This window comes from Lutra lutra, chromosome 15 (assembly GCF_902655055.1).
Source record: "Lutra lutra chromosome 15, mLutLut1.2, whole genome shotgun sequence".
Classification (NCBI taxonomy): domain Eukaryota; kingdom Metazoa; phylum Chordata; class Mammalia; order Carnivora; family Mustelidae; genus Lutra; species Lutra lutra.
The window spans coordinates 68,311,371-68,336,311 of NC_062292.1; the positions used below are offsets into that span (position 1 = coordinate 68,311,371).

At 52.0% G+C, this 24,941-nt stretch overlaps 2 protein-coding genes and 1 non-coding gene across 8 annotated transcripts; all 3 read left to right on the plus strand.

The window, feature by feature from the left end:
* The first annotated feature begins 719 nt into the window (after positions 1-719).
* KHDC4 (KH domain containing 4, pre-mRNA splicing factor) lies at positions 720-18,579 on the plus strand. 5 transcript variants are annotated; one of them, XR_007123041.1, is made up of 14 exons: positions 720-1,166; positions 1,744-1,960; positions 5,054-5,182; positions 5,543-5,622; positions 7,181-7,233; positions 7,505-7,668; positions 8,424-8,635; positions 9,172-9,232; positions 11,790-11,847; positions 12,086-12,339; positions 13,871-14,044; positions 14,943-15,027; positions 16,205-16,296; positions 17,289-17,346. XR_007123041.1 is itself a non-coding variant. In XM_047704898.1 (14 exons), the coding sequence occupies exons 1-14, from the start codon at positions 979-981 to the stop codon at positions 17,486-17,488; spliced, it is 1,995 nt and encodes a 664-aa protein (XP_047560854.1). In that variant the 5' UTR covers positions 722-978; the 3' UTR covers positions 17,489-18,579. The 5 variants fall into 5 exon arrangements, 2 of the variants coding, with proteins under 2 accessions (XP_047560854.1, XP_047560855.1); XM_047704898.1 differs by having other exon boundaries at positions 722-1,166; positions 14,915-15,027; positions 17,289-18,579; XM_047704899.1 differs by lacking the exon at positions 720-1,166 and adding an exon at positions 1,183-1,285 and having other exon boundaries at positions 14,915-15,027; positions 17,289-18,579.
* On the plus strand, positions 7,954-8,082 carry LOC125086480 (small Cajal body-specific RNA 4). Its single transcript, XR_007123218.1, has one exon. It is a non-coding gene; the product is annotated as a small Cajal body-specific RNA 4 (non-coding RNA).
* An 809-nt stretch (positions 18,580-19,388) lies between the features above and the next one.
* On the plus strand, positions 19,389-24,563 carry RIT1 (Ras like without CAAX 1). 2 transcript variants are annotated; one of them, XM_047705149.1, is made up of 6 exons: positions 19,389-19,585; positions 19,758-19,879; positions 19,968-20,024; positions 22,196-22,269; positions 22,711-22,902; positions 24,079-24,563. In XM_047705149.1, exons 2-6 carry the CDS (start codon positions 19,777-19,779, stop codon positions 24,307-24,309), a joined length of 657 nt encoding a protein of 218 aa, XP_047561105.1. In that variant the 5' UTR covers positions 19,389-19,585; positions 19,758-19,776; the 3' UTR covers positions 24,310-24,563. The 2 variants fall into 2 exon arrangements, with proteins under 2 accessions (XP_047561105.1, XP_047561104.1); XM_047705148.1 differs by having other exon boundaries at positions 19,390-19,558; positions 19,755-19,879.
* Positions 24,564-24,941: the final 378 nt, after the last annotated feature.

The window sequence follows — 24,941 nt, forward strand, 5'->3', positions numbered from 1 at the left end:
AGGGCAGTTGCTTAACCAGTTGCTGAGGCAGTTGCTTAACTCCCAGACGCCCTGGAAAGGACATTTATTAAATGCTGAAGGGAAAACAGGAATTTGGATTTCAAATGAATCTGCATTCTATGAATCTCACCAGGATGTAAACTCATTCGAAAAATAGCACTGGGACGCCTGGGGTGGCTCGGTGGGCTGGGCGTCTGCCTCCGGCTGTGGTCGGGATCCCGGAGTCCGGGGATGGAGCCCCACGTCAGGCTCCCTACAGTGGGGAGCCTGCTTCTCCCTCGCCCTCTGCCTGCTGCTCCCCCTGCTTACGCCCTTTCTCTCTCTGACAAATAAATAAATAAAATCTTAAAAAAAAAAGAAAAAGAAAAAGAAAAAATAGCACTGCAAGCTATCCATCCAACCGAGTGTCCCTGCAGTCCAAGACCCCCAACACGGTCGTGCGCAGCGACCAGCACCCACTCCAGGGCTCCCCCAGGCGAAGCACCCGGGCCGGCCCTCACTCCGCCACCCACTGTCCACCCCGAGCCGGCCCCTCCCCTCCCCACCTCTTCCCACTCCTCCCCGCCCCTCCCCTCCGCCGTCCACCCCGAGCCGAGCCCTCCCCTCCCCTCCGGTCCACGATCCGCTGTCGGTCCCGAGCCCGCCCCTCCCCTCTCCTCCGCCGTCCGCGGTCCACCCCAAGCCCCGCCCTCCCTCCGCTCTCCGGCCCGGGCGCCGGCGCCCCCTCCCGGCGCACCTCGAGCCCCTGCTCTGAAAGCAGTGGCTGGCGCGCAGACGTAGAACCAGAGAAAGTCTTCACGTGGCCTTTGGGACGAGCCACTGGCCTTTTCCTAAACAGGTAACGGAGACGTGAGGCGGGCCAGAGTGGCGGAAGGCTCGCTCCCGGCCGGAGGTCGTGGCCGCACTCAGGGAGAAACCCGTTCGGTTCCCGGACTCCTGCGCATTGTCTGGCCGGCGACCGCCGTGCCCACAACAAACATGGGCCTGCTCGCCCCGATCCCGCCGGGACGCGCGCCTCGGCAGCCATCTTTCTCAAGGGCAGGGCGCGCGCAGGAAGGTCAGGCCCTACCTGTTTCCGATGACGCCGGCCGCCTGGAAATCAACTGGAGTCCAATTGGAAGCGACGCTTTTACCGGAACAGCGTCTCCTTACGACCGGAAGGGGCTGTGCGTGAGGGCGTTGGGGGCGGAAGTGACGGGAAGGTGGTAGCGGGGTAGTTGGCGGGTGGTTGAGCAGAGCCGGTCGCCATGTCCGCGGGGAGCGCGACACATCCCGGGGCCGGCGGGTAAAGCTTCGCGGGCGGCGGCATCGCAGCGCGCCGGGGGCGGAGGAGAGGCGGGGGGGCCGCCGGGAGCTGCGTCCGGGCGGGGGGCGCTCCACTGGGCCGTGTGCGCGCCGGAGGGCCGGGCTTTCGGGGAGAAGGGTGGTGAGCAGGCCCTGGGGCTCCCGAGAAAGGCCGGCGGGGACCGGGGGCAGGAGGGAAGCAGGGACCTCGGGAAGGCCCGGCCGAGAGGCAGAGGAAGCCGCGGGCGTGTGGGACGGAAGGGAGGGTCGGAGAGGGAGCGCGGAGCGGAAAAGGGCTTAGAGCAGTGAGCAGACTTGCCGCGACTGTCGCGGTCGAGATGGGGATCGGAATCTCGATCGGAGACTCGGGGCTGGGAAGGCCGCGTCGGGGAGGCGGGGTGCCGAAGCGGAGCAAGGGAGCAATAATCGGGGCCTGATGTGTTCCTTTCTCTTCTGTAGGCGCCGCAGCAAATGGGACCAACCCGCTCCGGCCCCCCTCCTCTTCCTCCCACCGTCGGCCCCAGGCGGGGAGGTTCCCAGCAGTGGGGGAAGCCCTGGGGGCTCCGCGGCCGCTCCCTCTGGCGCCTTGGATGCTGCTGCTGCTGTGGCCGCCAAGATCAATGCCATGCTCATGGCCAAGGGGAAGCTGAAGCCGGCCCAGAACGCTGCTGAGAAGGTAGGGAAGCCGGAGGGACTCTGCGAAGGCCCACTTCAGTAGGGTTACTTTGTAACCCTGTAGTCACACAGTTATTTGTGTTAAGGAGAAAACAGGGTCACGGTAATTTAAAGATCACTTAGTTTTGGAGTGCCTCACATGACGTTTTGTCATTTGCTTTTTACGAGGCAATTTTGGTTGGTTTGGTTACATTTATGGACCAGATCGTTGATTTTGTCTTTGTTCACTTAATTCAGCTTACTTTCTATTGACGTAATGATGTAAAGGGACAGTGTAACATGTTTTTCAATACATGTGCTTTTTCACTGAGGTCAAAAGAGACCTTCATGTAAATCAAGGGAGCTTTAAAATGTTGTTCGGGGCGCCTGGGTGGCTCAGTGGGTTAAAGCCTCTGCCTTCAGCTCAGGTCACGGTCTCGGGGTCCTGGGATCGAGCCCCAAATCGGGCTCTCTGCTCAGCGGGGAGCCTGCTTCCCCCTCTCTCTCTGCCTGCCTCTGCCTACTTGTGATCTCTGTGTGTCAAATGAATAAATAAAATTAGAAAAAAAAGTCTCTAGTCAGCTATACTAAAAGTAAATGGATACATACAAAGTTCTCAGACTCTATAGGTTTCCAGTGACTGCTTACAGTGTAATTGAATGTGAAATGAAATGAGTAACTGATATGTTGGTGGTTTTGCTGTTTTCACCGAAATTGAGGAAATTGTTTGGTCATTTTACAGAATTTCTGGTATAATTAAAATATCAAAACGAGGATGGATCTGAACTTTGAAGTCTTCAATTTATGCTGCCATAGGGGACAAGAGTCCTATAGAACAATGAGTGTCGTGGCTGTTTGTGTTGCTGGAGTGCATGCTTTGCCCTCAAGACAGACTCTGCAGCAGTGTGACGGGATGGATTACTGTCTCCAGTTTACAGAGAGAAATGCAGCTCCTGAGCGTAAATTGTGCACAATCAGTCACACATGTGTCTGACTTCAGAGTCATTTCCGACAGTCGGGCTTTAGCTTTCACTGGAAAGCCTCTTCCATTGGAGAATTCAGTGTGTTCTGAGGCGGCTCATTGCATTATAATTCTCATTTGAAAAAAAGTTCTTTGGGCTTCAATTAAAAATTGCCTTCCAATTTTCCAATTTTTCCAAAACAGAGATGGGTTCTGTGTTTGAAAATGCAATTTGGGTGAGTGACGAATGTATAAATTAGCATGTTTGTGGCGATTATACCCAAACGTCAGGTGTTCACCTTGAACGTGGACAGTTTTTACTTGTCAAGGACATTGGTATAGCTGGGGGGATGATTTTTTGTTAGTCGTCCAGTGTATGCGTGTAATAGCCACAGAATGGCCATTGTCTGTCTGGATGTTTAAATACTCAAGTTGTGCAGAATCGTTGGGAACTTCTAGTGAATTGGAAGTTCATTTTTCATTGTACTGTTATTTGCAAAGACTGAGCGAACTGTGCATTTCTGAGTTCTGCAGGGAAGTAGTGACGGCGCACTGAGGGGGAGTGCTCCTTGAATGTTAACATTCTTAACACTGATGTTTGTCATTTATTCACGTGTTTCCTCTGAGAAGCAGTTGAGCACAGCAGGAGGGAGCGTGGATTTAGAACCAGAATACTTGGGCTTGATGCCAGGGGTCCTCAGTTACTGGCTGTGTGGCTTAGATACGTCGTGGGGCCTCAGTTTCCTCTTCTGATAGGGTTGGTGACACACACTTGCGTGGTCCATGACAGTAGTCAGTAGCCACATGTAGCTATTTAAATTAAAATTTGGGGGCGCCTGGGTGGCTCAGTGGGTTAAGCCTCTGCCTTCTGCCCAGCTCATGATCTCAGGGTCCTGGGATTGAGTCTCGCATCAGGCTCTCTGCTCAGCGGGGAGCCTGCTTCCCCCCCACCCCCACCCTTGCCTGCCTCTCTGCCTACTTATTATCTTTGTGGAATAAATAAATAAAATCTTTTAAATAAATAAATAAATAAAATTTAAATTAACATTCAAAATTCAGTTCCTTGTCACAGCCTTTGGACATGGGGCTGTGGCCCTGTTTCTCCCAGGCAGGTAGCGAATACCTGTGTCACCACAGGGAATCCCGTGCGGTAGCACTGATAAGCACCTTTGATGATGGCCAGGACTGAGCAGGGGCTGAACAAAGACGAGACATTGTAGAGTTGTGTAGTTTGTGCATGTTGTGAAATATTGTCTGATGTGGGACGCCTGGGTGGCTCAGTCCGTTCAGCATCCAGTTCTTAATTTTGGCTCCAGGCCTGGTCTTGTGGCCACGAGGTCAAGCCCCATGTTGGGCTCCAAGCTGGGTGTGGTCTGCTTGAGAGTCTCCTTCTCCTTCTCTCTAAAATAAGTAAATCTCTCTTGAAAATGTATCTAACACATTAGGAAGTGAACTGTATTTTATCTCCTTTGAGCAGATTCGCGGAACATTGGTCCAAGGCCTCAAAGGGTTGTGGAAGGCCATCTTGGGATGAACATTTGTTCAGATAACTCTGATCCGGTATCTGGAGTTGTCCGTAGATTAAATTGAGAGAAACTGGATCAGATTTCAGGATTTTGCTTGGCATTTCGTTCATTCTCTTGGTTCTTCGTTATTAGAGAGTAATGGGTTGTCCATTAGATAAACTTCGGATTTTCCGGATCGTTGCGAGGACGGGGCCGGTTGCATGGGATACGTCGCAGCTGCGGTGTTGGCACGAAGGCCTCGTCCAGTTCCCCAAATGAGGTGCGTGGGTTGCTTTGCGCCCTGGACTCTGCCCTGTACTGGACTGCACGCAGCCTTTTAATTTTCCTTGTGGAGATGGCAGCTTCTAGTCCGTAGGGTTTCTGGGGTTATGCGGTCATAGAAACACACACGTGGCCAAGGTTCCAGGGAAATCTGAGGATTGCCTTCAAGTAAATTGACAGTACTTGATGTCGGCTTAGTGAGGTTTTGCTCACTTGTGATTTCGTCTTCGAAGAATGAAGAGGAGTGTTTCCAGGTGTGTTCGGAGGCTCGTGAAGGGAGCAGTAAGATGCTGGTGGGGGGACCCGGGAAGGGGCGCTTGTGGACTACACAGGAGCGGTCTTTCACCTTCCGGAGTTTCTCTTGTAGCTTCAGGCGGCTGGCAAAGGGCTCACCGGCAGTAAAAGCAAGGATGACCTGGTGGTAGCTGAGGTCGAGATCAACGATGTGCCTCTCACCTGCCGGAACCTGCTGACTCGAGGGCAGACTCAGGACGAGGTGGGCAGACATTGGGCCCTGGGGGAAAGGTGGCCGGTGGCTGCAGTCGGGAAAGCAGGACCTCTGACTGCAGACAGACAGGAGTCACACATGTTTATGGGTGGGTTTGGGTCATGCTCTCCAGAGTCAGGATTGGGTTCAGTTAACTGCAGAGGAAGTTCTCAGGGAAGGTAGAGAAACAGGTGTGAGTGGGCTCCCGGGTCAGCTGAGCAAGAAACAACGGAGTTGAGGTTCTGGATGCGGGAGGGTACTCGTTCCTCGCTGGTGGTGTAGCGAATGATTGGGGGGGCGTCCTTTCTGCCTGTCATTGAAATAGGTCCATTGCCACATCTTCTTTTTGATAGAACGTTTCCCTTTCAGATCAGCCGACTTAGTGGGGCTGCCGTGTCAACTCGAGGGAGATTCATGACCGCTGAGGAGAAGGCCAAAGTGGGACCAGGGTGTGTATGCACATCCTCTGCTTTGGGGAGAGTTTGGACACGTAGCTCACGTTAGTTTCATATTTTTTGTTCGTAGGCGATCCGTGCAGACACTGGGTTAGTAGCTCGGTGTGTGTGTATACACACACTGTGTAGTAGAATTTGGGACGTCTCCAACATGCATAAGGGTTGGCGGCTGCAGTTTGCCTTCCTGTTGCTGTTTGGATATTTTTATTTCACAGGTGACTTTATTGGAGGAGATAATTTATGGAAAAGTGTAAAATGAGATAATTGCTACATTTAATATATATGCTTCCAAACTTTTGTATGGGAATGCTTCCCCCAACAAAAGGGTCTGTACTTTATTGTAATCTCCCTTTTAAAAAATAGGTCCTGGGGCGCCTGGGTGGCTTAGTGGGTTAAAGCCTCTGCCTTCGGCTCAGGTCATGATCCCAGGGTCCTGGGATTCAGCCTCACATCGGGCTCTGCTCAGCGGGGAGCCTGCTTCCCTCCCTCTCTCTCTGCCTGCCTCTCTGCCTGTTTATAATCTCTGACAAATAAATAAAATCTTTAAAAAAAAAAAAAACCAAAAAAACCATCTCCTTTCATCAGACAGCTCGTTGCCTCTCTGATGACTGTGAGGTTTTCAGCTGACAGATTTTGTGCCTTATGGTTAACTCCTTCCCATGACTTGGTTTTGAGGGCAGGTAGTCAGGTACTGTGACACTTGCCACGTTGGCTTAAACTAAATATAATTAGGAGGCAAAACTTGGTCCCCACCTGAGACGGGGCGCCTGGTTGGCTCAGTCGGTTGAGTGGCTGCCTTCGGCTCAGGTCGTGATCTTGACCTTCGATCCCAGGGTTCTGGGATCGAGCCCCGAATTGGGTTCCCTGGTCGGTGGGGAGCCTGCTTCTCCCTCTCCCTCTGCCTGCCTTTCTGCGTACTTGTACTTGTACTCTCTATTTCTCTGTCAAATAAGTAAAATCTTAAAAAAAAAAAACTTGGTCCCCACGTGAAACCGGGAACATATTTATGTTGGAACACATCTGTGCTATTTGCTGTTTGGAACTTTCTTGTCTTTAAATACTATTATTTTATCTACAGCTTTATATTAACTGTATGGTTTTTGATGATCTTCATTATTATAATCAAAATCGGAATCTAAGCCACTTTACATTAAAAATCTAGAGTCCCCTGGGTTGCGGGCATCGCAGACGTGGTCCACAGGCTGCTGTCACTTTGCCCCTTTAATTTGGAGCACAACTGCCCCTCCCTGTTAGACAACCAACAAGAAGGACTTTTGTTCTCAGACATCAGGTTGTTTCCATTGACTACTTGCCAGTGTTCATGAGCCCACAAGAACAGATTTGATCCATGTGTGGACGAGTTAACGTGAAGCAGCCAGGAAAGCTCATTTATTAGCTGTAAAACCACGTTCGTAGACGTTGGCGACAGCCATCTTCTTGTAGGTAGTCCCGTTTACTTATTTGGAGACTAAACGTTGCAGACTGGATTGGGTGCCGTCTGGTTCCTTTGCTTGTGTGCGGTGTGGGACCATCGCTTTTGTTTCTCTCGTAGGGATCGTCCGTTATACCTTCACGTTCAGGGCCAGACACGGGAATTAGTGGACAGTAAGTAACGGTTTGGTTCACATCCCCCTTTCTGTGAAGGACAAAGCACAGGGCAGTATAGAGTAACTTGGCAGAAGGTTGCGGGCGGCTGTCACAACTCGTGTATGAGCTGCTCGTGCGTGTGCTGGGGGAGTGGAGAGGCCAAGGACCGCGTGTCGGGGTGTCCTGCAGCCTGGGTTGGTACAGGGGTAGTTCCGGATTGGCCTGGGCCTGTCCGCGGGTTCTAGTCAGTTCATTTATTCCTCTGTATCGTATCTCACTTTTTCCGTAGGAGCCGTAAACCGAATCAAAGAAATTATCACCAACGGGGTGGTCAAAGCTGCCACGGGGACGAGTCCAACTTTCAATGGTGCAACAGTCACTGTGTATCACCAGCCAGCGCCCATCGCACAGTTGTCTCCAGCCGTCAGCCAGAAGCCTCCCTTCCAGTCAGGGGTATGTTCAGTGGAGAGCTCACGAGCAGCTTTGTCATTTCTGTAGAGGTGATAACATGCCAAATAATACGGAAAGTGTGAAGGAACGTCCTGACGGCCAGCCTGAGGCTGACCGGCTGACGCATCCTGTTAAGGGACCATTTCATGTTCCGTGATGCAGTGAACGTCGGAACACACATCTGTTTACTTTGGTATATTCTAGAAAGGGCATCGATAGATGCAGGCGTGCCCACAGCGTACATTTGGAAGGTAGTGGTTTGCTTACATGTCTGTCCCTGTGACGGCAGCTGGAGGACTAAGAAGGCGGAGTCTGGTGAAGTAAGACTCTGCTGATACAATCCTCCTAGAAAACAGGGTGGGAGAGAGCAGCCCTCGGTGGAGGACACCACAGGGCTGACTGTACGACCCGACATGCCTCTTTCGTTTCACAGAAGACTGTGCTCTGGGTTCCCACTGACTTACAGCCGTCAGCGGCCGTGGGTGCTCTTAGTAGTAAGTCTTTGTACCTGTTAAGTAGATTTTGCTGAATGGAGGAAGGGGTTACTGTTCTAGGTAGGTACGTAGCCCGCGTAGTGCTCCTCCAAATGAAGCTACTTTATAAGTTGGTTTCTGTGGGCTCGTGGGGAAAATTCCAGGGGATCCCTATTCTGGCAGGGATTAGAAGTGTCTGGACTAGTAAAGTTTTCTGCAAAACGATTTTCAGGATTAGGACTTCACGTGTGCCATGTGTTTAATCTGAGCTGTTCTGTCCTGTAGATGCATTACGTTCAAGACAAATTATTTGTGGGTCTGGAGCATGCTGTGCTCACCTTCAATGTCAAGGAGAAAGTGGAAGGTCCAGGCTGCTCCTATTTGCAGCACATTCAGATTGAAACGGGCGCCAAAGTCTTCCTCAGAGGCAAAGGCTCGGGCTGCATCGAGCCAGCATCCGGTCGAGAAGCTTTCGAACCTATGTACATTTACATTAGGTACGTGTGGTGCTGTTGACCGCTTGCCGTGTGAACGCGCGTCCGCTGCTCTGCACGGGCAGGAGCAATGCCGTGGGAGGAAGAAAATAGGTTTAATTAATGGTAACCTGAGGACTAGGGGCCAGTGCTGGGCAGTGACTGCTTCATCGTGTCCGAAGTAAGAGCTGTTGAATTAGGAGGTGGGATTGTCTTCTTTAGTGTTCAGGTTCTTGGGTTTTATACCGAGCTGTGACCCTGAAATGAGCGGTCATGAGCCTAACGTCGTTTTCATTTAAACCTTTGGTGATATTAACGCATTTTAGGGCTGTTTTAGTGACTGTTAAATGTTTTTTAATACCTGTATCTCAGACCGATACAATATTAGTCCTCACGATGCTACTTACAGGTTAAAGGGTTTAAGAGACATTAGGTCGTGATTTTCAGCAGCTTATGTTGGTGCTGGCTTGAGTATGTTGTTTGTGAGCAGCGTGCAAAGTGGAGTCAGCATTCTGTATCCTTTCCTTGTATTTGACTTCTCGGACCTTACTTCTTTGCAGTCACCCCAAACCAGAAGGCCTGGCCGCCGCCAAGAAGCTTTGTGAGAACCTCTTGCAAACAGTGAGTGACGCCTGCGCCCGCGCGTGGAGGAGCGCTGCTCTGCAGGGCTGGGTCTCAGCTGTTTGCCCACCTTGTTGGTCCCTCAGGGCTCGGCTCCCATACCAAAGGCCCACACTGGGGGACTTAAAACAACTGAGAGTTATTCTCTCGCTGTTCAGGAAGCCAGACAGACACTGAGAATCAAAGTGTGGGCAGGGCTGGTTCCTTCTGAGCGAATGCCGTGAGGGGGAATGTTCCATGGCTCTCCCGGCACGCTGGCCGCTGCACTCTCTCCCCATGTCAGCAGAGCTGCATTCTCTGCCCCGTCATCTCCTGGCCTACTCCTGTGTCTCCTTGTCTGTCTGTCCCTTGAAGGGTCACAGTCCTTGCATTTAGGGCCCCCCACGAGCCCGTATGACTTCATGCTAACGCCCTGTGTCTGCAAAGACCTGGTTTCCAAATACGGTCATGTTCTGAGGTTCCGGGTGGACGGGAGTTTCGGAAGCTGTTCACCATTCTAGCAACTCACATTCTCGTAAGGAAGACAGACATCCCCGGCCGGGGTCCTGGGTGGCATGTGTTTCTCCTTTACGGACTGTTTCAGTGTAGAATTTTGAAACCCGTGGCACAGCGTATAAAATCATGTGTTGTGGGTTACTAAACAGTGCTTTCGGTCTTGGCCAAGTTGCTTACCGTGGGAGTTCCAAATTCTGCTTGTTAGTAAGGGTAGAGCTAGAATAGTTTACGACCGGTCAGCAGAGCCTTCGGGCTCATTGTTGATTTGATTGTGTGTTCTTTCTACTCTGTAGTCTAGTAACCGAAAGTGGAACCAGTAGGGCCATGGGTAGAGCCCCTGAAGGCAGTCAGGAGTGGGGGTTGCATGTGTTCAGTCTTTGTTATTTGGTACCTTAAGGGCGCCCTTTCGGGAAGCTGTGTCGTTTGCTTTCGGGAAGTAGCTACTCTGCCGTCCCTTGCACCAGGGCGCTTCCCTGGCCATCCCCTGTCACCACGTGAAGTTACTGACTCGGGCAGTTTCATAGCGAACAGCTGGACCGGGCTGCACTAACCCGTGTTGAGCCCTGAGCTCTCTGAGGACAAGTCCAGTGAATAAAAGAACAAGTGAGTTCGCAGTAGGTATACTGACAACTTAGGAATTTCCTAACTTTCCTTCTGGCTCTGGGTGATTCTGTGCCTCGGAACTGAATCCAGTTTGCCGACTTAGGAAGCTCCTGATGTCCGTGCTCCTGAGTGCCAGGTCCTGGCTTAATAATTTGTAGGGTGTGCCTTATTAAAATTAATTGATTTATTGATTTTTGTAAAGATTTTATTTGACAGAGAGAGCATGTGCGTGTGCATGGACAGGAGCTCCACACGGGACTCGATCCCGGAATCCCGGGATCCTGACCTGAGCCGAAGGCAGACATAACTGACTGAGCCACCCAGGCTGCCCCAATTGATTTTTTAATTTTTTAAATTTTGTTATTTTTAGAGCGGGAGGGAGGGGTGGAGGGAGCATCTCAAGCAGGCTCTGTGCTGGGCTTGAGCCTGGTGCAGGGCTCGACCCTGTGACCCTGAGACGACAGCCTGAGCTGAAAGCAGGAGTTGGATGCTCAGCCGACTCGGCCACCCAGGCGCTCCTTGGTTGATGGATTTTTTTTTAAGATTTTATTTGAGAGATAGAGAGAGCATGAGGGGGGAGGGTCAGAGGGAGAAACAGGCTTCCTCCTGAGCAGGGAGACCGATGTGGGGCTCGGTCCTAGTACCATGGGATCAGAAACTGAGCCGAAGGCAGACGCTTAATGACTGAGCCACCCAGGCGCCCTTGATGGATTTTTTTTTAAGATTTTATTTTATTTTATTATTACTATTTTTTAAAGATTTTATTTATTTATTTGACAGAGAGCGAGATCACAAGTAGGCAGAGAGGCAGGCAGAGAGAGAGGGGGAAGCAGGCTCCCCACTGAGCAGAGAGCCCGATGCGGGGCTCGATCCCAGGATCCTGAGACCATGACCTGAGCGGAAGGCAGAGGCTTTAACCCACTGAGCCACCCAGGTGCCCCTAAGATTTTATTTTTAAGTAATTTCTACACCCAGTGTGGGACTTGAACTCACAAGCCTGAGCTCAAGAGTCCCATGCTCCACCGACTGAGCCGGCCAGGCGCCCCGGGCCTTATCAAAACTTAGCTTAAACAAGGCTAAGTTTGGTTGAAATGTCAATGGAAATTTTTTTCTTTTTTAATCAGTAGAAATAGTTTTGTTATTTATTTTTTATTAAAAGGTTTTATTTATGATAGAGAGATAAAGCGAGAGAGGGACCACAAGCACAGGGGAGCTGGAGAGGGGGAAGTAGGCTCCCCGCCGAGCAGGGAGCCCGATTCGGGGCCCGATCCCAGGACCCTAGAATCATGACCTGAGCCGAAGGCAGAGGCTTCACCCACTGAGCCACCCAGGGGCCCCTAATCAGTGAAAATATTTTTCATTCTTAGCTGCTTTGGTTCTAGAGTTGTCTCATCGACCTTCGCGAGTACTCTGTGAATCGGGACCCTCCGGTATGAATTTGCTTTCCCTTCTCTTGCAGGTTCATGCTGAATACTCTAGATTTGTGAATCAGATTAATACTGCTGTGCCCTTACCAGGTGTGTATGTCTCAAAGTATTTCAGCAAAAGAAATAGTTTGTTAGTGGTATTTACGTATAGAATAGGATGTTTAAGGCTGGCCCGTGCTGGGGCACTGATAGTGTTCCCGTCAGCTTATGGTAATTTGGGAAGCCATTCGTCCCTCAGTGTTTTTCTTCCCTAGAGAGTAGGTTAATATTCAGCTAAAATGTCTCGTTTTGCTGCAGCTGATTAAACACTTTTTTTCTTCCCCCTCAGGCTATACACAACCCTCTGCTCTAAGTAGTGTCCCTCCTCAGCCACCATATTATCCATCCAATGGCTATCAGTCTGGTTACCCTGTTGTTCCCCCTCCTCAGCAGCCGGTTCAGCCTCCCTACGGAGTCCCAAGCATAGTGCCACCAGCGGTCTCTCTGGCACCTGGAGTCTTGCCAGCATTACCTACGGGAGCCCCCCCTGTGCCAACACAATACCCGATAGCGCAAGTCCAGCCCCCCGCTGGCGCTGGCCAGGTAGGCCGCCGGGTGCGAACTGCACCACTGACCTCAGGAGAGGTGGCCCGGGGAGAGGTGTGGAGGTGGCGGTGTCCTTCAGGAGGAGAGAGTGGGTTGGTTCTGTGCGACGGGAGGTACTCTGTCCCCAGCTCGCGTGGGTGCGTGGACGCAGCCCCGGGTCTCTGGATGCGTGTCACGGGCCCCCCACCAGACGGAGGTTTAGATGAGAGTCAGGAAGCTTCCTCGGCAGGGCCATGCGGCCAGCGGGTTAGGCGTGGCGGGCCACGCGGGCTCTGAGAACACTGGATCCCCCCGGCAGGGGACGTGCCACAGGCCGGTGCTGGCGATGCTGGTCTTCCACACAGACGCCCCCGTGCAGGAGTTCGGGGCCGAGAGATACGTGCACTTTGCCAGCTGAAGGATTCTGAATGCGGTTGTGTAGTTCTCAGACCGCGCGCGAAACTGGACCTTGAGGGACGGGTGGTTCCGGCTCATCCAGGTGGACGGGCGTGCAGCCCTGCTCTAGGGGAGAAGCGAGTGAGCGCACGCAGGTCCATTGATGACAGGCTCCTTCTCCGCGGGCCTCTGGCCGTATACCCGGGCCAGGGGAGCTTGTGGCCTTACACTGTGGCCCTGGTCCTCACTGGTGGGCTGTGAGCCCCGGAGGGGGCTGCCCAGTATGAAAGAGCAGAAGGCTTCCCTAAACTCTGGCTGGGACCCCTGGTCCTGACTACCTGGCTGCTGCGCTTGGCGGAGCCGTAGACCTCCAGCTTTCTGCCACGTTGCTTTGTCACCAGTAAGGAGTGTGACCGAGCCGGCCCTTAGGGTTGGGTTTTAGACATAGGCTGCGTGGGTCCTCGTGCTTTCCTATGATCCAGCTGTGTAATCCTGGGATGGGACTTGGCCTATCCAGGCTTTGGTTTCCTTCTAGAAAATGGGTGAAGCGTTACTGAGAGATTGCAAGGGTTGAGTGAGATGACCCAAGCATTCAGCAGGTTTTAGCCGTTGGTTTCATGAGAGCAGTCCTCTGAGAGGTGCTTGTTTTCTCTGATGCGTCCTGGATCAGTCCTTATTCCTTTCTGGAACAATCTCTTAAACATTGGATAGACTCTCTGTTGCTGTAACAATTCTCCCTAGAAGCGGCAGTGAATTCGCCTTTGCCAAAGCGTTAGCAGCCTTTTTAATGCAGAAAGAGCTAATCACATTGATTAGAGAGTTCTAAGTCGGAGAATGTTCTGCTTGATAACTTCTGGACTGAGTGGCTGGAATTTTTATTTGTTGGTCCTGTTTGCCCCTAGTAGCCCCAGGGCACAGCAGGTTTTTCCTGAGAGTTCAAAGCACTGGAGAGATTGTCAGTGTCACATTTCCCTACCATGGAGGTGGGGAGGCCAGGCTCTCTCGTCAGCGAATGATCCTGGAGGGCAGCTAAGGACCAGAGAGACAGGATTTCTAGGACACGTGGATCATTAAAGTCTGTTCTGATTTTGTTTTTCTTATTATGGCTGGACATTCTCACACCTTTCCCCCCCTTGGTTTGTTTTGGTCCCAGAGTCCGCTGAGTGGGCCTTTCATTCCTGCTGCTCCTGTCAAAACTGCCTTGCCTGCGGGCCCCCAGCCCCCACCCCCGCCCCCGCCCCCACTCCCAGCTCAGCCCCAGGCGCAGAAGAGGCGATTCACAGAGGAGCTGCCAGATGAACGAGAGTCTGGACTTCTTGGATACCAGGTTAAATGAGATACCCTTATTTTCGTCATCTTATCTACTGTATTCTCCCTTGAAAGAAAGATCAGTTCACGTCCGTATGAGGCATCCTCCCAGTACTGGATTTCTGTTTTCTGGAATCCTTTTAGATTAGGTTTTTTCCCCTTGGGGGATTAGTTTAAATCAAGAGGGACTCCCTTTGGGTGGGTTGGTCTTTGGGGCAGTAGAAGGAAATAACCGCTGCAGGGGGAGGTGGAGGGTCTGAGACTCGACAGAGAAGGAGGGCTGGAGAAGGAGGGCCGTAGAATTCCACGCTTGCTCTTACCCGTGCGGCGCTCCTGATGGCCGCAGGTGGTTCTGACTCACCTGCTACGTGGTTTGTACTTGAACCTGGGCTCTCAGTTTATCGTTGCTCTACAAAGGAGAGCAGTAGCTTCTTCGGGTCCCCACCGCGCGGGACGGAAGGCGGGTGGAGATGCAGTGGTTCTCTGCACATGTCACACAAGTAGTCATTCAAGTAAAGAGATTTTTAAAATACTGTTTCAATGTGAAGTTTTAACATAAATAAATGTATAGTGTTGGTGCCCTTTATTTTATCAGGAGAAGCACCTTTACTTTTGGCCAGAGCCCTTGAAGTGCTCTGTGAAACAGACTGTGGCGCATTATTCTAGTTTATGAAAGGACAGTTGGAAACAGACCCGCATAGCATGAGCAGGCGCTCCGGGGAGAGACCAGGTCTCCTCCAGCTGTGGTTATGTCCAGGTCCCAGAGGGCTGGGTAGTGAGCTCACCGCCATTGACCAGAAAGACGAGGCACTTGACAGTTACGTTGAGGAGCTGAAGTCACTGCAGCAGTCGTAGGTTTGCTAATGCCGCTGTATTTTTCTGCTCATAGCATGGACCCATTCATATGACTAATTTAGGTACAGGCTTCTCCAGTCAGAATGAGATTGAAGGTGCAGGATCGAAGCCGGCAAGTTCCTCAGGCAAAGAGCGAGAGAGGGACAGGTGAGTGCGTTGGAGCGCGATCGCGTGACTGTATCCAGGTGTCCTCGGTCTGCACTGTTGCTCCATTGCCGTGAGCTTCCGTGTTCTCAAAACTGTAACGTAGGGGCGCGTGGTGACTTGGAGGTTGAGTGTCAGACTTTTGATCTCAGCCCAGGTCTTGATCTCGGGGTCGTGAGTTCACTCCCCACACTGGGCTACATGCTGGGTGTGGAACCTACTTAAAAAAAAAGTAATCCATCGATCAAAGTGTAATGCAATCCTTTGGCTTAAACTGCCCCCCCCTTTATTCTTTGATAATCGCTGCACTCACGGAGGGTGCTGCCCCCCCCCCGCCCCGTTCACAGTCACGGGGCAGTTACCCTGGGCTTTGAGTCACTCCCTGCTTGTGTTGGGCGTCCTCCTCTGCTGCCCTGTATGCAGCGCGGCCATGTTCCTAAGTGTAGGCCGTGACTGAAGTTTTTTTTTTTTTTTTAAGATTTCATTTATTTATTTGACAGAGATCACAAGTAGGCAGAGAGGCAGGCAGAGGAGGGGAGGGGGGAAGCAGGCTCCCTGCTGAGCAGAGAGCCCAATGCGGGGCTCCATCCCAGGACCCTGAGACCATGACCTGAGCCGAAGGCAGAGGCTTAACCCACTGAGCCATCCTGGCGCCCCAGTGACTGAAGTCTTACCCAAGCTGTGTTTGCGACTTAGAATCCTAGACTATTGGGGTGCCTGGGGGGCTCAGTCGGTTGAGTGTCTGCCTTTAGCTCGGGTCATAATCCTGGGGTCCTGGGATCCAGCCCCACATCGGGGTCCCTGCTCAATGGGAAACCTGCCTCTCCCTCTCCTCTGCATTTCTCCCCGCCTGCCCCACACCCCCGCCGCCGCTCCTGTTCTCTCTGTCTGTCTCAAATAAAATGTTTAAAAAAACAAAAAAGAATCCTAGAATCTTATGGACTGAGGTGCTTGAACGGGGCCAGCTTCCATCTGGTGCTTGCCCATGTTGTTCTTTCCTCCGACGGGACTGGTCTCCCGAGCAGTGCATTGCCTTGGCGGGGCCTGGCTAACATCTTGCGCGCTCACAGCTTGCTGACGGCTCGCGGGGCGCGGCCATGGGTGGCTCCGACAGTCCACCAGAGAGGAGCGCAGCCCGCGGAATCCGTCTGAAAGGCTGTCCTGGTTTCTCTTCTCACAGGCAGTTGATGCCTCCACCAGCCTTCCCAGTGACTGGAATGAAAGCGGAGTCTGAGGACAGGAATGGGTCTGGGGCCGGCGCAGGGGGCCACGGTGAGTGGGGTGCGGCTGGGGACGCGCGGGCTGCTGAGGCCACTCCTAAATTCTAGTTGTCCAGCCTGACGTTCATTCAGGCGTCAACTCTGACTTCTAAATTCCACAGGCTAAGGAGGATACTTTTTCTTTTTTTTAGGAGTACAGCATATAGTTACACAGGCTTTTCGAATTTTGTCTAGAAAAGTTAGTCAAGTTACATTTTTTACATAGCACCATGAAAGCCCTAGGAGATGCTAACGATGGGTAGGTCATTTCCAGATTTTGTCGCTGTCTGCATTTGCTGTCTGCATCCCTGGGGGTGATCGGACACAGACTCAAGGGTTGTGATTCCAGGCGCCCGGCGGGCTCAGTCCGTGGAGCGTGGGACTCTTGACCTCCGGGAGATGAGCTCAGGCCCTGAGTTGGGCATGGAGCCTACTTTAAAAAAAGATTGATTTTTCTTTATATTGGGACCGAGCTACATCTCTCCTCATAGCTCTTTTGGTTGTGAATCATCAGCCTGTGGCTGTTAAAAAAAAAAAACGTTGCCTCCTAGTAACCCAGAATTTAGAGGAATGTGGGATCACTTGCGTTCTTTGCCTGTAGTCCTAATAAAAACGAACAGGAGAAAATACATTTTCTTTTCTTAACTTCTTTTCTTTTTAACTCTTTAAAAGGTGAAGTATCTGCCTCCAGAGACTCACTTGCTAACTTTCCTTTTTTTTCTTTTTTCTTTTTTTTCTTTTTTTTTTTTTTTTTATTTTATTATTTTGTGTTTGTTTTCTTTCTCTGTTTTCTTACATGGTTCTGGTGGATTCACATTTGCTGATGCTGGTGCTGTTTTTCGTGTGATCTTCAACGTTTTTGGGTGACCATTGACCCTGTGACCTCAAAATGGTGTCCAACTAACCACTTACAATTAACATCTTTTTTTCATTAACGAATTTATGGTATCTTTTTTTTTTCTGTCTCGGTGGGGGATGGGTTGGGGTTGTTCTTCTCTATTTTAGATTATCCGGTCAAGAAGATGAAAACTGCAGAGAAGGGCTTCGGGTTGGTGGCGTATGCTGCAGATTCGTCTGACGAAGAAGAGGAGCATGGGGGTCATAAAAATGCAAGTAGTTTTCCACAGGGCTGGAGTCTGGGGTATCAGTACCCTTCATCGCAACCACGAGCTAAACAGCAGATGCCGTTCTGGATGGCCCCATAGGAGACAGCGGAACAGAGCTTTGACCCTCGGTGACTCTCTTTAGCAATAATGCATGCATTTGATTTAATAAGACTCTGGGGCCTGTACTGGGAACCATCATGGACCTTTGCAGAAGTTAGAGATGCAGTGTCCCCTTTCTTAAAGGGGTCTCTTTCTTTTTTAAACGTCCTTGTTTCTGCAGTGGCGTAGTATCTTAAAATTTACTTAGAATCACAAACTTGTCTCAGAAGCTCTTTAAACGTCGGTGAAATGTGGTTGCCCAGCGTGTCCCAGCAGGGCCTCCAGTGTACAGTTGACCTGTCCAGCCTCTTCCACAGGAATGACCCCAGTTCTGACAAAAAGAAAGTTTTCTTTGTAGTTTACTACTGTTTGGTCCATTTTGCTGACAACTGGTTACAAACAAAGCCTTCCTGTGTATTAGTGTGGAGATGATTTTAAGTCCATCCTTCCCTTTCTGCACCTTTAAAACTAAGAACAGTTCATCCTTATTTGATTTTTGCATTCTTTTCTGTTTTGGAAAATGCAGTTTTACTAATTTAAAGCTGTTGGATTTAGCTGGATCCTGTGTAGGAAAATGGAGGGTTTTCCCCTTCATTATGTCTTTTTATTGGGATGATACGAAGCAGGCACCCGCAGGCTCTCTAGTCCCGGAAAGTCATTGCAGTTTTTATTGCCCTTTTCATAAGCTCCGTGTGTTCGGCTGGGTCCGAGAAAACTGCTTGATCCAAAGCTGGTCAGAACTCAGCACAGAAGTGAAACACAGTGGTCTGTCTCAGAACTGGTCACAGCCAAAGTAGAGATTTGACTGCTCACGATAGGACGGATGGTGGACTTAGTGACCGAAATGGCAACTTGTCCTTTTTCTTGGCATGACATTACAGGTTTTGCCAAAAGAACTTTTTTGTATCAAATACTGATGTGTGAAAGGAGGAGCTAGTCTGCTGAACCCGGAGTAGTTTGGGATACGAACTGTCAGTTTTTGCACATTTGAATCCTTTGCAGGCTGGCTTTGTATAAACATATTCTCTGGTTTCCTATATGTTGTAAATACTTAGACCATAATTTCATTATAAATAAATGTATAAATACTCTGCGGTTTCTATTCTCTCTTGCACAACCTACCCGTACGCTGGGATTTACAAACCTCTCTTGATGAGTGTGACAGGATTACGTATGACCCAGCGGGGAAACGAAGCCGGGGGCTGGCAAGTTTGCACGAAGTTCCTAGAGTAAGCCCTTCCGAGTCCGGATGAAGACCAGGAGGTTCCGACGGACTCGCCCCCCCCCCACCGACGTTAGTGCCCCCCCTGCGAGTGCGGTCCGTGGGGGGTGACACGCGCGTCCTTCACAACCTCCCTCCCAGACGGCTGGGCGGAAGCTGGCCAGCTCCTCCTGGCGCCTGCGAGCGCCCCCCGAAGAGCAGTGGGGGACGGGGCGCCGTGCTTGCTGCTAAGTTCGGTGAAAGCCCCTGGGAGCGCCCCGGGGCTGCCGGAGAACGCTGCGTTCCTGGGGCCAGCACACTCTTGCCGCGGCGGAGCTAGCGTGGACTGTCCCGCTTGCGGCTGGGGCCCGCGCTCCCGGGGCCCCTTGGAGCCGCGGCACTGGAGCTGCGTCCGCGCTATTTCGGGGGGGATTTGCCGGCTTCCCGTTTCGGGTTTTGTGACGAACGGCACCCAATCCCGGTGAGAGCGCGCCCCCGCGTCCCGGGTCAAGACCGCCCCTCTTCCCCTCGCGCATGCGCACGCCCGCGAGCCCGGCTCCCGAGGGGGCGGGACTCGGGGGCGGGCCAGGCGCGCGTCACGCTGCCCCGCCCCCCCGCAGTGGCGCCATCTTCCCCGGCCGCGGGCGGGGTCACAGGTCACCGGCGGATTCTCGCGTGGGGCGGGCGGGTGGGCGAGCCGGGGGCAGCGCGGCGCGGGGGCGGGAGCGGGGGCGCGCGGAGGGCCCGGGGGCTCCAGGAGCCGCCTCCTGGCCTCTCTGCCGGCGCTCTGGTCTGAGCAGGAGCCCTGAGTGGTTTCGCCGCTTTTGTTTTTCTTCTGGAAACTGCCGTCCCTGCGAGCGCTGTGCGGGGTCGCCGGCCCGACCTCCCGGGGGAAGGTGAGGGGGCGCCGGGTCGGGGGGCACCGGGCCGGCGCGGGCTGGGGAGGGGCCCGGAGGCGCCGTGGGTGCGTGCAGGGGACGCCGGGGCCGGGGGGCGCCGGGCGGGGCCGCGGGGAGGATCCGGGGCGCGGGGGCGGCCCGGGCGCAGCGAGTCCTTCTGCCCTCCCAGGTGCGCGTCCCGAGGGACCATGGAGCCGGGGCGCCCCGCGGGCAGCGGCTGCGGCAGCCCCGCCGGCCTCTCCCGGGAGTACAAGCTGGTGATGCTGGGCGCCGGCGGCGTGGGGAAGAGCGGTAGGTGCCCCGGCCCCCGCGGGGGGAGGCTGGAGCTCGCGCCTCCCGAGGGCCGCCCCGCGTGTAACTGTGGTGTCTTGTCCCGAAGCCATGACCATGCAGTTCATCAGCCACCGCTTCCCCGAAGATCACGACCCCACCATCGGTAAGTCCCCGGGGCTCCGCGTAGTCCCCGAGCCCCCTGCGTAGACCCCTGCGTAGACCCGTCTGCGCGGCGGTTCTCGGACGCGTGGGGGGTGCTTCTGCCCGGAGCGTCTCGGGGGCCCTGTGCGACGTCCGCGGACCGCCCCGGCCGCGGAGAGCGGGCGTCTCCTCCCGGAGCAGGGCGGGCCGCAGCCGTCCTAGCCGCCGCCTCTCCTGACCCTCCTCCCGCGCTGTGGTCCCGGCTGTCGTGGTCCCGGGCTGTCCCGCCCGCTGCGGGGGAACGTGTGCAGCCGCGGGGCCGCCTGCGGTCACCGCGCTGAGGGTCTCCCGCCGCAGGAGGATGAGTCAGCGGGTTTGAGCTCCCACAGAAGGAAGCAGAAGAACTAGTCCGGCCGGCCCGGCTCCGACCTGCGGGCTCCGACCTGCGTCCGCGCTGCCCCCGGGAGCTCGCGCTCACGGCTCAGTCCCGCACGTTCCTCCGGAGCGGGGTCTCCGCGGCGCGTGTAGCACTTGGTGCTCCGCCGCTGGCGCACCACTCCAGGACGGACAGCCTTGTGTTGCCGTTTTTTAAAAGTTGCTATTTTTTACGCAGACTAAGGACATCGCTCTTCTTCCTGGACTGTAAGGAAGCGGGTTTGATTCTGAGGGGTTAGATCCCGGGATAAGAAGGGAAGTGGAGCGGGGACGGGCAGGGCATTTCAGGGCCGGACGCGGGGTCCCGGTGCTGGTGCTGGTTCGCCGGGCGGGTATCCACTGGCTCGGGCCTCTGCGGCTCTGCTGCCCGCGCGGCCCGCGAGGTGCTCGTTAGATGGTGCGCGTTGGGATCCCCACTAGGTCGGGAGCTCTAGAAAGAAACGCAGTTTAGGACTTCAGATGATTTACTTACAGCTCCGCAGATGTTTTTCCTCTTTCTTTAAAGCAAAACTCATACGTGTTCTCTGAAAGAGCTACTTTTCTTAATCAGTTGATTTTCCCTCCAGTCGGCTGCTCTTCTGACACTATTACCTGATTCAACAGCAAACACTTAGGTGTCTTGAGTTCCCGTTACGTGCCAGGCACTGGAGCGGCCCAGGCGCTCAGTGCTGAACAAAGACGCACTGGCTGGTGTCACGGGGTCTTATCATTTAGGGCCTTTTCTGCAGGGGGCTTCGTTGCAGACTGGCTGCTAATCCTGAGAAGGAAAACTGCATCGTAGCCAGTACTTGTGCGAGTGTGTGTGCAAGGTACTAGACGCACATGCACAGTATCAGGAAGCTGTGTTCATGTCGCTGCATGGGGTATGCGCTTACGTTTTCTTTGTTTCAGATTTCTGCTTATTTATTTTAATGCTGGTCGCAACCCATTAAATTCATTCACAGTTCACTAATTCTAATGGATCACGACCCATAGTTTGAGAAACATTGGTTTAGAAACATTGGACTCCTGATCTTTGAGGAACAGTCATGAGCAGGGGTTCAAGGAAAAATCATTGAAGTACACTGGGGTGTAAACTATGATTGTTTGAATGATGGAAATATTCTTTTTATTTTTTTTTTAAATTTTTTCTTTTTAAAAATTTTCTTGTTTTTTCCAAGGTTATTATAATAATACACATAAAGAGATTTCTTTTCAGGCGTGCCTGGGTGGCTCAGTGGGTTAAGCCTCTGTTTTTGGCTCAGGTCATGATCTCAGGGTCCTGGGATCATCATGGTCCCTGCCCAGCTGGAAGCCTGCTTCTCCCTCTCCCACTCCCCCTGCTTGTGTTCCCTCTCTTGCTCTCTCTTTGTCAAATAATAAAATCTTTAAAGAAAAGAATCTGTTTTTAGCTCAGAATTGTAGACAAAGTCTTATAAATTTAAATTATGAGGGAGTAAACATATCGTCACTTAGGTGAAAAATACAAAACACCTCCGTTGAAGACCCAGTGTCCATATCTCAATGGATTGAGTGTGATTCCTGAGAAAACCTGGGCATTTAAAGAACTTGTGTGTAACCTACTTCTCTATAAGATGAATTTTAAAATAAGGTTACGGGGTGCCAGGCTGGCTCAGTGGATAGAGCATTTGACTTTTGATTTTGGGGTCCTGAGTTTAAGCCCCATGTTGGGCTTAGAGACTACTCAAAAAAAAAAAAAAAAAGATTGAATATTCCTATGTTTATGGGTTTATAGTACACCTTTCTTCCCTCCTGTAGAAGATGCTTATAAAATCCGGATTCGTATTGATGATGAGCCTGCCAACTTGGACATTTTGGATACGGCTGGACAGGTATTAAATCTCCGAATGCTGTGTATAAAGGTGTTTTCATTTGAGGGCGCCTGGGTGGCTCAGTGGGTTAAGCGTCTGCCTTTGGCTCAGGTCATGATCTCAGGGTCCTGGGATCGAGCCCCGCTTCGGGCTCTCTGCTCGGCAGGAAGCCTGCTTCTCCCTCTCCCACTCTCCCTGCTGTGCTCCCTCTCTCTCTGTGTCTACGTCTGTCAAATAAATAAATAAATAAATGTCTAAAAAAAGAAAAAGGTGTTTTCACTCTACTAGAGGGGAGGGGAATGCTTACGTAGAGAAGATCACCAGTGCATCTCTCTTAATTTTTCATGCCCTCTGACTCAGGATAGCAGGTAATTGATACATGTCTCTTTGCTCTGAAGCCCTAGCTAACCTGTGTGCAGCTCTAGGCTTCATTATTGCATTAACGACCCTGCCCTCCTGCAGGCAGAGTTCACGGCCATGCGGGATCAGTATATGAGGGCGGGAGAAGGGTTCATCATCTGTTACTCCATCACCGACCGTCGAAGTTTCCATGAGGTCCGGGAGTTTAAGCAGCTTATCTACAGAGTTCGACGCACTGATGATACCCCTGTGGTCCTGGTAGGAAACAAGTCTGACCTAAAGCAGCTAAGACAGGTGAGGAGAGAGCAGAAATGTGTGTGGTCTCAGATTTCACTGTATATAGATTCCTTTGCTTTAAAATAAAAACGTTAAATTAACTTCTAACCTTAAAAATTTCTCTAAGTCTACTGATTTGCAATTAACTTGGATAAAATCTGGATGTTAGAAATCAGTTTACAGGAGAAAATCCACAGGATGGTAATCAGATGACAAATGGAGTACGTATTACATAAAGGCTCATGGAATGTTCAGTTCCTAAATCCTCAGAAAGTGATCGGTTGGTGAATCTGTGTTGCGGCGGGTTGATTGTGGATGTACTACTCCCTGACGGTGGGCACCCTGGAGGGGAGAATAAGAGAAATCGCAGAGGATTCTAGAGTAAGCCAGATTCTTCAGATTGGCAACGGTGTTTAGAATCTGGCTGTTTGGTGTAGAGTTGAAGGATGGTGGACAGCCATATTGGGACCACTGGTGGTCCCGCTACTGGTGGAAGCTGCGGAGTGGGTACAGACTTTTTGGAAGTAGTTTGACAATAGATAAGTTCACAGTGCTGCTCAATTAATGCCTGTTGGAAAAATCTCTCTAGGAATTCACATATAGAACATTCGTTGCTGGGTTGCTTTTGGTAGCAAAAAGTCAGAAAAAGTGTTCAGACGTAGGAGAAATGGTGTATCCCTAATTGAATATATCGACTTTGGATTTCCTTTAGAGTTTAAGAAAATTAAAATTACATACTTCCTATCTGTAACTACTTCTTGTTCCAGAAAGTTATGTTTTATTTTATAATTTTTTAAAGATTTTACTTGTTTATTTGACAGACAGCGAGAGAGGGAACACAAGCAGGGGGAGTGGGAGAGGGAGAAGCAGGCTTCCCGACGGACAGGAGCCCGGTGCGGAACTCAATCCCAGGAGCCTGGGATCATGACCTGAGCCGAAGGGAGACGCTTAATGACTGAGTCACTCGGGCGCTCCAAAAAAGTTATCTTTAAAATGGATTAGAAGTAGAATCACTTTTAGGGAGGGGAGAAGGAGGCCGGATTCAGCTTCCCACCTGAACTCTGCTCAGACACCTCCGGAGTTGAGGAGCTCTCTTTGTGTTCAGATAGCCCCTTTGCTTTTCACTTTTTGGGGCAGTTGTGATTATTTTCTCTGGTTTCCACTGTACATTTTCCCATGTTTACTTTTTTAAAGGTCACCAAGGAAGAAGGATTGGCTCTAGCCCGAGAATTCAGCTGTCCCTTTTTTGAGACGTCCGCTGCATACCGCTACTACATCGATGATGTATTTCATGCCCTTGTCCGGGAGATACGCAGGAAAGAAAAGGAGGCAGTGCTGGCCATGGAGAAAAAGTCTAAACCCAAAGCCAGTGTATGGAAGCGGCTGAAATCACCTTTCCGGAAGAAGAAGGACTCCGTGACTTGAAGGGAAGATGTGTGTGTTCGCCTGTGAACCGCAGGGTTTACTCCGCGCGACCCCGTGGCCTGCACGAGTGAGCGTGGTGCTCGCTCCTTCTCCTGTCATGACCGTTCCTCTAAATGTAACTGACGAAGGGGGTATGCCCAGTGGGAGTTTTCAGCGACGTGGTGTTTAGAATACTGTCTTTTAGCTAATTCTGATTTATTAACCCAGCAGAGCACTGTCTACTTGTAAATTGTCACATTAGAATTTGATCTACCAACATTTCGGGTTCTGTTCCTGATATTAGTTAGTGTCGATGTTTCTGCCCTGGGGGAGTCTCTGCACCGTGTGTGTTCGGCGAAGCGCACACGAGGCGTTTTTGCCGTGCGCTACTCCGTGTCTGTTTCAGCTCGGGCTCCCCACACCTTTCCAGGGAAGGACCTCGCTTCTCCTCGCAGGTGCTTCCCGGACACACAGCGAAAACTACGGAGACCAGGTTCAGGGTGTCGCTGTGGAACTGCTTCCTGTTGCAGATGAGGGACTGATGAGATCAGGGACACCAGACAGCAGAGGGGGGCGGGCGGGACTCCACTAGGGGAGAGGTGGTGGCGGGACCATGTTCGCAGTTCAAGCCTGGCTGTCCTAGGAAGTGCACG